The sequence below is a fragment of the Myotis davidii genome, unplaced genomic scaffold (assembly GCF_000327345.1).
Source record: "Myotis davidii unplaced genomic scaffold, ASM32734v1 scaffold68, whole genome shotgun sequence".
In the NCBI taxonomy this organism is placed as follows: domain Eukaryota; kingdom Metazoa; phylum Chordata; class Mammalia; order Chiroptera; family Vespertilionidae; genus Myotis; species Myotis davidii.
Window position 1 is genome coordinate 317,073 of NW_006300376.1, and position 12,527 is coordinate 329,599.

Genomic DNA, 12,527 nt, shown 5'->3' on the forward strand with positions numbered 1-12,527 from the left:
GTCTGTAATACAAATATATATAAATATATGGTTAAGGGCCAGTGATCTCCTGCAGCAGTGGTTCTCACAGTATGGTTTCCAAACCAACTGCATCAGCAGCACTCAGAAGCTTGTTAGAAGTGCATACATGATTGTTTAATCACTATCTGCTGTATATGAAACTAATATAAAATAATATTGAATGTCAACTGTAATTGAAAATTCAAAAAAGAAATCAAATTCTGTGGCCCCACCTCCAAACTACGAGTCAAAAACTCTGGGGATGGCCTCCAGCTATCTGTTGAAAAGTCCTTTAGGTGACCGCTGAAGTTTGAGGACCACTGCTCAGAGGCATGTCCTTCGGACTGGCCCCCTTGTTAATCAGTTTCTACTAGTGAAAACAGGAGACAACTCAAGGCAATAGTCTTCTCAAGGACCCGCAATGTGGGTATTCTGCGTTGTTGAATAAGAGCATAAACATTTTAAAAATTACCTGAATGGGTTGAGATTTTTTTGTGAAAGATGTGGAAGCCTAAATAGAAGTCTTGCCTCAATAAATAGCCCTCCCATTGCCACATCAAGGCGGCCTGAAGAAATCAGAAAATGAGGAAGGAAGGTCCTAAAGTTTCTTGTCTTCTTTGTTTCTCAAAGATGTGGTACATGAACTGTCACATGAGAGTCCGTGAGAATGCTTGTTAGAATGTCTAAGCCTCACTCCAGACTTAAATCACACACATGTCTATTTACAGTTCCCTATATACAGTTACACCATAATGTTTGAGACCACATTGATAAACCATCATCCAGAGTTTTTTATCCTAAAAATTATTCGGAGCAGGATATGTAGCCCTAACCCCTATTATCATTATTAGTGTGCCACGGAACATGGGCTATGGGCCAGAAGCCTGGCTCCAAGTTGTGGTTTGCCCTCATGACATTGTGATCTGAGACCACAGTCAACCTGCCAGCGCATTTCTTCTCTGATCAGCAGAATGGCTTTCATCGTAATATGGGATTGCTTCTCTTACACGATTAGTTTGAGAATTGAGTCAAATATTACACATGTGAAAGCACTTTGAAAGAAGGAAATTACTTATAGACTTTGGTTTTGGTTTGTTTCTCTTTACTATCCAGACTCAGTTTTCTCATTTACAAAATGAAAAGTTTGGACTAGAATAAATAACCTTTCAGGCCCCATTAATGATTGGCATTTTATGAAATATTTCACCCATAAAACTGTAAATATTGTCAATGCACAGTATACCTTTTGGTTGAAAATATGTAGATATTCCCCCATTTTTCTCCATTCTCATCCTTTTCTTAACTTTTTTCAACTTGACATTTAATATCATTTTCTACTAGTGGCCCGGTGCACAAATTCGTGCACATTGAAAGGAAATTAATTAGAAGAAATATTTTAATATCAGTATTCGCCCTTTCTCTATAACAGAAGTGTCAACCAAATTCACAATCAACAATGACAGATCAAAACACACACGTGGGATTGGCACCAGAGAGAGCTTTAAATATATAGATAAACTTGCTTAATTAGACCTGCTTTCTGATTTAGCTAAACTTTTTCCAGCCCAGTAAAGCACCCCAACTTCTCTTTCAGGTAATTGTCAGCAACACAGCAGTAAATATCAACACGAAGCAGATTATTATTGTAGATCACACAGGGAGAACAAAGGGCAAAATATTTAACTGTAGCAGTGTTTGACTATATTCTGCACAGTGAGAAAACCTGAAGTCATTTTCAAGGTCCACCATTTCTTACTTTTCAGTCGGGTCAAGTTTCTAAGCTTTCTAAATCTCTGTTTTCCAGCTAATGAAAAGAAAATAGGATTCTACCAAGTCTCCTATCTACCTACTCCAGGATTTCTGTGGGGATCAAATGAGATGAAGCACGGAAAAACACTTCACAGACATTGGTTAAAGTGTGAAATGTTCTACCTGGCTATAAAGCAAGTCAGGTTCTTGGGCTAAAGAAACTCCAAGGAGGCTAGTCACTAGGGAGAGGAAGCTGGACGTTGCTACGTGATGTCATTACCCAGCGCCCACAGTGACTGTTTCCTGGCTGGGCTGGGCTGTGGGCCACATTTTGCGCCATGGAGTCTTGGCAGCGTTGGCTGCGATTTGGTGGGATGCCACTCTGGGGTGGTGGCAGGGACAGTGTCCCACTTGGGGGAAGCCGAGTGTTGCTTTGTAGGCACCAGATCCATGGTGCTTTTTCTCTGTAAATGGCCAGTGTGTGTCACAGCAGCTCCTGCTTTGAACATCTGCCCCCTGGTGGTCAGTGCATGTCATAGTGACCAGTCGAATGGTCGGACACTTAGCATATTAGCCTTTTATATATATAGATTAGTTTCAGGTGTCGAGCATAGTGGTTAGACATTTATACAATTTATGAAATGATCTCTCCAATAAGTCTAGTACCCACCTGACATCATACATAGTTATTATAATATTATTAACTATATTCCCTATGCTGTACCTTACATCCCTGTGACTGGTTTGTAACTACCAATTTGCACTTCTTACTCCCTTCATCTTTTTCACACACCCCCCCCAACTCCTCTCTCCCTTCTAGCAACCATCAGTTTGTTCTCTGTATCTATGAGTCTGTTTCTGTTTAGTTTGTTTGTTTTGGTCTTTTGATTCCACATATAAGTGAAATCATATGGTATTTGTCATTCTCTGTTACTTCTTTCACTTAGCATAATATCCTCTAAGTCAGCGGTTCTCAACCTTGGCTGCACATTAGAATCACCTGGGAATCTTTTTAAAATCCTGATTTCTGGGCCTCATCCTCCGGAAATCTTTCCTTATGAAATTAATTTGACAGAATCTTCCTGTGCAGGCTAAACTGACTTTCTACTGTATTTCTCTAACTCTTTTTACTGTTAGTCTAACCCTTTTTTTATCTTAAAACTTCTGACGTTTATTACATATATTAATTTTGGATAAAGAAAATTGTTGATGGGGGAGGGTTGGGAGAGGTCAATGGAGGAAAAAGGAGGCCTGTAATACTTTCAACAATAAAAAATTTTTTTAAAAAAGAACAAAAAACAAACAAAAAATGTTGACATACCATAAAGGTTGTTTATATAATGAAACCTGACACAAAATAACACTTAAAATACTACATTTGCTTGGGGTTTTAAAGAATTTTTTGGTTTATGTATTGCATAATATGTGAATAGGAAGTAAAAGCATATTCAACATGTTTTAAATGATTACTAATGTTCCTTAGTGCCCTGACTATGATTTATGCCAAAAAGTTTCTGGGCAAAGGCAGCACAGTACCACCGGGTACATTTACACAAGAGAGCAGTGGGATCCGGAAGTCATTGAGAATCGAAGGAAAAAAAAGAAAGAAGCCCATAAAGAAGGAAGAGGAGAAGAGGAAGGGGAAGAAGAGGAAGAACAAGAAGAAGAAGAGGTAATATCCCAGTACCATATACTGTACTTTTTAACATTCATGAGAATTACATTAAATGATCGCATGGATAACAGAAAATAGCAGATATTACATAAAATAATAATAGGATAATAAATATGATATTGAACATTTTCAGGCCTTGGGCTGAGAACTTTTACATGCGTTATTCCCGCTGCCTTGAAATATTATTTTCCAGAAATCTGTGTGGCTCTCTCCCTCATTTCCTTCTGGGTTCTACTCAACGATTGCTTCTTCCAGGAACTCTTCCATGACCACCTGATTAAAATAGCACCTTCTCCCATTAGTCTCCCTTCCCTCTATCCTGCTTTATCTTTCTTCCTCGTTCTGAACACCACCTAACCTGTTATATGTTAATTTGTCTACTTGTTTATGCTCTTTATGCCCCAACTGGAATGCATGGTCCATTATCCCCAGCGACTTAGTTGGTTTTATTCACTTTAGTATTTCAAGTTCCTAGAGCTGCTTGCACATAGTGGGCACCCGATCCATCTTTACTGAATGAGTGAATGAATTAGCTAGTAGCTCAGGTTTTCAGAGGAAATCTAATTCCTTTATTTTGTCTCTAAAAAGATGATGTTCTTTCCCTGCTGTTCCATACTCATTGAGAAGTACAAAGACATTACTAAATACCAAAGTCAATCTCAAGTTTTATTCCATCTGATAAGGGCCCCATAAGGTGTTTAATCTCTCTTAAATAAAAACCCTCAGACTTTAATTTTCCCTTCTGTCTGCTTCTCACACCAAAATGGCATCTAGATGTAAAGAGGGAGGGATGTGGCTTATAAATTAAATAATCATTAACATAAAGATATTTTAAATCTTTTATTTTCCATTTAGGCATTTATTGCCGAAATGCAAGTGGTGGCTGAAATTCTTCAACATTTAGTTCAGAGGCCAGAGGATTATATGGAAAATATTGAGAACATCGTTAAACTTTATAAGGATATGATTCTTCATGCTTTAGAAGTAAGAACAAGATATATTGCTAAAAATGGGAATATAGGTATTTGTATTCTATCACTAGTTAAATAGCTCCCACACTTATTCACCCCCATATGTCATCTTGCTGGTTCTCCTCCACTTGAATTTGGTAGAATGCTATTAGAATAAGGCTTCCTTCCCAAAGGCTGTTTCACAAAACAATATTATTTTACTCTTACAAAGCATCAGTGTTGCTGAAACATGATAAATGAACTGCATTTTTTCAAAAGTTACTAGGGGGTTCATATATGGTTGGAGATTGGAAAACCCATGCTAACAGACTATTTTTGTGAAATCATTTTCAATCTGTAATTTATGGGTTTGTCAAAACAAATGTACACTTAAGGTACATCTTTTATTCTAAAGTTTATTTAAATTGCAATCTAAAGAAGCATTACCCCCAGATTGGTTTCTGTGAGTATCCTATTCAAAGTTGGTTATATGTAAACATGATAAAGCCATCATTTTTGTAATTATTTAGCATTAAAAATATGATTACAATTATGTGAAAAACATATTTTATAGGCCAAAAATCCAGGGGAGATAGCCAAATTGTGTTGAAAATTTATTCAACAAGAATAAATTTATTAAACTTGGGTATTTGGCTAGACATCATGCTCAGCAACAATAAATATAAATAAAAAACAAGTCTTCAAGTTGCCTCTTCCCATCGGATAGAGAAACTAAAATAATTTGTTTTATACTGTTCATATATTTTAAAGACAAATATGTGGATCATTTTAATTCTCATGATCTACCCCCCAAAATGAGAAATTTAATTGTTTCTCCTGTATATCTTTTAATCCTCTCTTCCTCCTCTCTGTCCATGGCCTTTAAACATAGCTTCTTAGCAATCATTTACATGTCTATGTATAACATTCTTTCCTCCTGCATAGTCCTTAACACATGGCAGGCGGATCACAAGCATTCTCGTGTTTTCATATGACACAGTGTTTTACATAAATGTTAAAGGCACGTCTTAAAATTAAACACCCATTGCATTTTGAAGTTATTTATTACATGTTGTTACAAGCTAATATCTTTTTAACGTATGATACTTTGTAAAACGTTTTTTGTACTCATTCAATAGAAATTTATCTGGCCGCTGGGTAAAGCTGGCAATAAAACTACTGGTGCGCAATGTGTTAAGTGAAATAAAGCAAATTAAAATCAGATTCAGAAAATTAGAAAACTGTATTTACAGGGGAAGATAAGCAGAGCTAGTCTCGTCAAGGGTTGGGACAAGGTCTTACATACTAGCATCACCGGTGCCCAGTGCAGTGCCCAAAGAATGGCAAGTGGTGAATGCTTAACACATGTTCAGCCAAACAAGCGATGAGATCGCAAAGGGAAAAAACGATAGCTTCCATTTCATTACATGTAGGACTTCGAGAAATAAAAAAAATTAAAAACCTTACTCAAAAGATAACCTGGAAATATACCCACATCAATTATGAAAAAGTCATAGAAATAATTTTTCTTAACCTGTCAGTTCTCACCCTTCTGAGATAAATAGACCACAAATATGAGCAGACAGTTCACAAAAATGAAAGACAAAAGAGTAACAGGCCTCCCAAAATTTTTTAGCTTCTCTGAGTATGAAGAAATGCTAATCTGCATAATGAAGTATCATTTTCGTGATCAAATTTTAGAAGATGAACAAGGAATAAGACGTCCTAATGCTAGTGAGAATATGGTAAAGCAGACACCCATACCCTGCTGAAAGGAATAGAAGTCAGTATGGTCATTTTGAATAGCTCGGGCACTGAAAACCACATACATTATGTCATGTGTAACGCATTTAGACTTCAAGATTCCCTCATAGTATATTAAGATTCTGCTCTTGTACTCAGTTTTCCCGATGATCCTAGAGTATAAGGTTTCTTTTCTATTATCTGTAGGAAATAATGGCTGAACACAATCCCCAGTATTTCATTGAGCTTGATGGAAATAAGCCCCCAGAGGACCTCTTTAATGTGAGTGCAATTTTTAATAAAAATATCCCACAGTTTAGAAAATCAAAAAGTTGTTGACTGGCTTGTACTTATTTTAACAAACATCAGAAAGATATTTACATGTTTAACCAGTTATTGTTTGAAACATTTATTTTGACACTTAAAAATGTGGTGTTGTATTTATTCATTTTGTTTATATTAAAATCAAAACTACACTTAAATCTAAAATCTCTGTATGGCAAAAATTGCCTCAAAGAAAAGTTAAAGCAAATAGCAGCAATAAGCTCATGATGATGCTCAACATGAGTCATTAGAGAAATGCAAAACGAAGCCATAATGAAATACCACTTCCCACCCACTGAGACAGCTGAAATGAAAAAACAACAAGAAAAACAGGCACTAACCAGTGTTGGCAAGGTTGTGGAAAGATTGGAACCCTCATACGTTGCTGTTGGGGTTGTAAATTGGTGTGGCAGAAGGGCAGAAGCTAGTCTGGTGAGAGATAATCTGAAATTATTTGAAAATTGAAAGTCTAAGGATGAGCAGCTGGAAGGATGGATTTGACGTTACTGAGAGGGGAAGACTGGGAGGAGTGCGTTTGAGTTGGAGTGGGTGTGTGTAGTGGGTCATGAGTTTTATCTTGCATGTTTAAAACTGAGGTGACTATTAGATATCTGTGAGATAACAGAAAATATATATGGGTCTCTGCACCTGGTTCCTGGCACAGAGCTCCCAAATGCTTATAGTTTCCTAAGAGATAAGAGCACTAGAAGCATCTTTGATTCTTTTGCGGTGACTCCAAGTCAGCTCCTGGATGGCCTCTGGATGGTGGGTGGGCACCTGAAGGACTAGTTTGTTAAAGGACATGATAAAGGATACAGATGAACGGCCAGATGGAGAGATACATAGGGTGGGGTCTGAGAGGGTCCTGGAGCTTCTGTCCCCGTGGAGTTGGGGTGTGTCAGCCTCCTGGTGTAGACATGTTCGCCAACCTGGAAGCCCAAACCTCATACTGTTGGGATCTTATGGAGGCTTTTTCGCATAGGCATGACTAATTAATAACTCTGTTTTAGCCCATCTCCCTTCTCTGGAGGATAAGGGGTGAGCTGAAAATTCCAAGCTGCTCTTATCTTTCTCTCACATCCTACATTCAATCCATCAAGCATACACAGCAGGCTTCTGCTTCAAAATGTATTCAAAATTTGAGTACTTTTTGCGACACACTTTCCTCAATTCGAAGGCAGAAACTCCAGGAGCTCTGGTTGGAACTTGCCAAGCCTGTTAAGGCCCCCTTTGGCATGGGACCCTAGCCCTTCTGCCCACATTCCACTGGCCAAACCAAGTTCCATGGAGAAGCTCAACACCAATGGGATAGGGAGTGTCCTTTATCCAACATGAACTAGGGAACAAGCAAGGGAAGGCAGGGGAGGGTGAACTGTGAACTCACAATACAATCTACCACAGATTACCATGTACCATCAGGACTTTGTCTACCTCACCCTCTCTCATCTCAGACTCTACGCTTCAAATTCTTCCACCGAGTGTCTGTATTAGTTTCTTAGTGCTGCCATAACAAAGTACCATAAACTAGGTGGTTTAAAATGACAGGAATTTATTCTTTCAGAGTTCCAGAGGCCAGAAGTCCAAAATCAGCATGTTGGCAGGGTCATGCTCCCTCCAAAGCCTCTAGTGGAGGATCCATCCTTGCCTCTTCTGCCTTCTGGTAGCCCCAGGCCTCCCTTGGCTGGTGGCAGCATAACTCCAACGTCTGCCCCTGTCTTCACATGGCTGTCTTCCCTCCGCCCGAAGAGGTCCCGTAGAGCTAACCTCTAAGGACATGAATATTTGAGGACCAGAGGGAAGACTGTTATGGGTTGAATTGTGTCCCCCCCAAAAAGATATGGTGAGGTCTTAACCTCATATGAATGTGCCTTTATTTGGAAATAGGATCTTTTCAGATATAATCAAGTTAAGATGGGGTCAAACTGAAGTGCAGTGAGCCCTATTGCAGTGTGACTGGTGTCCTTATAAGAGAAGAGACTCAGACACACAGGGAGAAGTTGGCTATGTGACAACAAAGGCAGGGATTGGAGTGATGCATCTATAAGCCAAGGAGCACCATAGATTACTAGCAAACAACCAGAAGCTAGGAAGAAGCAAGGATGTATTCTACTCCTGAGCTCATCACTTTTTCAGAATATTTGAAATCCTCAAATGCCAGTTTGAACAATGTATTTAAAGATCTGTTCCTTCCATTTAGACGGTCATAGAGCGACTTAAATATCTGAACCTAAGAAGAGCAGCTGTTTTAACTAAACTTCAGAGTGCAGAGGAAGAACTGAATGATGCAATGGACAATGTAAGTTATTTTTTAACTGTTTGAAAGTGAACCTTCTTACTATATATTGTTACCTTAATTTGTATCCAAGGTTTAAAAGGAGTTTCGGAATGCCTCTTCTAAAAATGAATTTGATTTCTGGGAAGAAGCTGTAATATTATCACAATATTCTTATAGACACCAAACACAACAAAAGTTATGAAACAAAGAAAAACAATAAAAGCAGAACAACCAAATCACAGGAATAATGAGAAAGAAGAAACCAAGTTCACTTTTAAAATTTTGCAGCACCAGAGAAAGCAGAGGCATAAAAGCCCTGAACTCTATAAGCACTCATTCATTTCTTCAATCATTCAACCAGCATTTTGGAATAATTGCTGTGTTCCAGGCACTGATGTACTGTGCATATGATGGTGATCAAATTATAAATGCTAAGTGCTAAGGGGGCCACAGGGCTTTAACTGGAGATTTAATCCTACTGGAAAGTTCAGTTTCCCCTATATGAATAGAAATTAGAAAACAAAACACCTGAATTTTAAATAGATGATATAATTCAAATAAAGCAATCTTTGAAGGAAGGTCCTTATGTTATCCTGTGACATGTAATCCCTAGATCTTCATGGGTAAACATAGCTGGAATGTGTGCTGGGACTTCGGTAAATAAACTGGTGCTGAAAGGGAAGACAGGGCCTGAGGAGCACAGAGGCTGTGTCCTGAGCCCCCTCTTTGAGGTCATCAATGAAGGAAAAATTTAAAGGACCCATAAAACTGGAGGAATTTCCCAGCTGGAAAGGTTGTCCTTAGAAATGATTGCCTAAGTCTATAGTTCATATGATATATGACTAAGGATGCCTGCCCTCTGTTTCACAAAAGGGCAGAAGTTGTGACTGTGTACAATGGAGTCACTATTTATATGCCTCAAGCCGTGTTTCTCAGTCCAGACCACCTCCAAAGAGTCACCTGGGAAGCTTACCGCAAATACAGATTCCGGAGGCCCACATCCCAGAATGACTGAACCAGAATGTCTGTATGTAGGTGGGAACTGGAAATGTATTTTTGCAACATCCAGAGAAGATTCTATCCCCGCTTAAGTTTGAGGAACCCCACGTTAAAGTTTGGGACACTCAAGAACACTGGCTTATCATGCTTGATAAATCTTGAAGTTTCTGCACGTTTTGAAGGACTTTAGATGGATGCCCTTCAGCTAAAGGCAGGTGAACTTTAGAAAATCAATATAAAGGAGTTGGATATAAAGGACTTAAATCTCCAAAGGTGATTTATAAATGGCTAATAAACACACAAATCGAATCTCAAATCACTAGTCATTAGGGAAATACAAATCAAAACTCCAAGATTACCACCATTAAGTATTAAAAAGTACATATATGTATGTGTATCCAAGGAATGGAAAATAACAAGTATTGTCGAGGATGGTGCAGCTCCTGTGTCAAACAGTTTGGTCTTTTCTCAAAATATTAAACATAAATTTACCATAAGAACCAGAAATTTTACTCCTATGGATATACCCCAAAACAGTGAAAGCAAGGACTCAAACAGGTGTTTGTACACCATATTCATAGCAAATAGCAAGGAGGTGAAACAACCCACATGTCTGTCAATGGACATGTGGACAAACAAAGAGTGGTATGTAGGCACAATGGAATATTATTCAGTCTTAAAAGGAAATTAAATTCTGATACATGCTAAAACATCGATGAACCTTGAAAACATTTGTGCTGGCAAAATGAGCCAGAAACAGAAGACAGATACTGTGTAATTACACTTGGACACCTACCAGTGGTTGGCAAACTGCGGCTCAGCAAACCGTGGCTCTCGAGCCACATGCGGCTCTATGGCCCCTTGAGTGTGGCTCTTCCACAAAATGCCAGCTCTTCCACAAAATACCGACTTCTGCGCATGGGCCACGAAGTTTCAATCGCACTGTATGTGCGCACCTGCCCATGGTATTTTGTGGAAGAGTCACACTCAAGGGGCCAAAGAGCCGCATGTGGCTTGCGAGCGGCGGTTTGCTGACCACAGACCTAGACTAGGCAAATTCAAAGGGGCAGAACGTAAAACAGAGATTACCAGGGGCTGCGGGGAGAAGGAGAAGGGGAAATTACTGTTTAATACGTGCCGAGTTTCCGTTTGGGTTTTTGAAAAAGCTGTGGAAATGGAGAGTGGTGATAGTTGCACAACATTTTGAGTGTATTTAATGCCACTGCATTGTGCACTTACTATCATTAAAATGGTAAATTTTAGGTTATATATGATTTACCACAGTTAAAAAAAATTTTTTAAACCAAAAACATCCTTGCAGATTCTACTGTACAGCCAGGGTGAGAACCACTGGCATAAAGGGGTGAGAGGCACAGGACCTCAGTGCGAACTGGCACCTGCTGGCGAAGAGTGTGAGAGCTGAAACGTTTGATGTGCTGTGAGAGAGGAGTGGGGTGGGGGTGGGGGTGGGCGTGAGAGTTTATGGTGGGAGGAAGGGCAGGGCAGGCTGGCATCTGGCACAGGAGACAGTGACAGGACCGGTTTTCAAATCAGGCAGATTTGAATTCCAGATCAACAGCCTACCAGCCTGTGACTTTGCTTAACCTTACCTTTTGTTCAGTTGTTTGAAACAGGGAGGCTATCCCCTCCCGCATGGTGTCATTACAAGTATTATATAAAACGACGCTTGTAAAATGCCTAAAACCAATGGTAATATTCAAAATAGCTAACATCTATACTGAAGGGGCAAGGCTGGCCTCATGGCTAGCGACCTGTGCGGTCACATGAGCCCCATGCTTAGAAGGGCCCCACAATTAGTTTAATGCTGAGCTGTCAGTCTTGAAGTGTTTGATCACTTTAGAACAAAGGCTCTGCGTTTTTATTTTGTGCTGGGCCCAGCAAGTTAGCTGCACTGTGCAGGGTCATTCACCCAATCACAGCAGAGCTGGCAGCAGCGCTGAGGAGCCTGGCTGTGCCAGGCATTGACCGGGTAGCTGCTGGGTCATGGAAGGGTCCAGAGGTTCCTTGGCTAGAGGCTCGGTGGGAGGTGAGCTTGAGTGTAGTGGCTGTAACTGTCGACTTTCCTGTGCCTCCTCTCACCATGGCTGGGTCTGGGGTCCCTCTTACAAGATCCTCTGGTCGAGTCTCTCCAAATATGAAGCCTCTGGTTGCAGGAGAGGTGGGGGGGTGGGGGCTGAGGGACAGAGTTGGCTGACTCCGAGTGAGATGGAGAGTGGCGTTGGCCACTAGCACCTCATTTTAAAGATCGGCGGCCAGTCTCCCTATCTTCTGCTGTCCATTCCCCATCTTCGGAGGTGCCTAGTGTCAACAGGTCATGAGCTTCTGGAGAATTCTGAAGAGTGAATGAAGTTGATCCTTGTTGTCCCCACCCCCACCCCTCCCACACACACCCATCCCTGTCGCCCCACTGAGCCTTTAGCTTTTTCTGATCTAAGTCAGCGACCGCTCATCCATCTGCTTTCTAGCTACAAAAATGTGAGGCCGTGGAGGGTCAGCTATCACTTCCCCTGATCTCTTCTCCCAGTCGGTGTCCTCGTGAGTTTATTCCTGTGTTCATTCCCCTGCTGTCATTTTCACGAGGCTTTAGGGAAGCAGCAAGCACAAATGCATGTGTTATCTGCCTTGTTAAGCAGAGGGAGTCTGATAGTGTTTAAGACTCTAACATCCAGCTTATTTGAAAGCTCATCTTCTGGTAGCCCCTCAGCACCTGTACACATGTGGCTTCAGAAACATGGTCGGCTATTAAAACATTTTTCCCAAGTTGGGACAGGAAATAAGGATGATAAGGAAA

General features: G+C 40.2%; 1 protein-coding gene across 1 annotated transcript in view; it reads left to right on the top strand.

Moving 5' to 3' along the window:
- AK9 (adenylate kinase 9) overlaps nucleotides 1–12,527 on the top strand; it is a 97,866-nt gene that overhangs the window by 9,390 nt on the left and 75,949 nt on the right. The window contains exons 6-9 of the mRNA XM_015572748.1: nucleotides 3,233–3,421; nucleotides 4,280–4,408; nucleotides 6,325–6,399; nucleotides 8,639–8,737. Coding sequence (XP_015428234.1) covers nucleotides 3,233–3,421; nucleotides 4,280–4,408; nucleotides 6,325–6,399; nucleotides 8,639–8,737 — 492 coding nt within the window. The remainder of the gene's footprint in view (nucleotides 1–3,232; nucleotides 3,422–4,279; nucleotides 4,409–6,324; nucleotides 6,400–8,638; nucleotides 8,738–12,527) is intronic.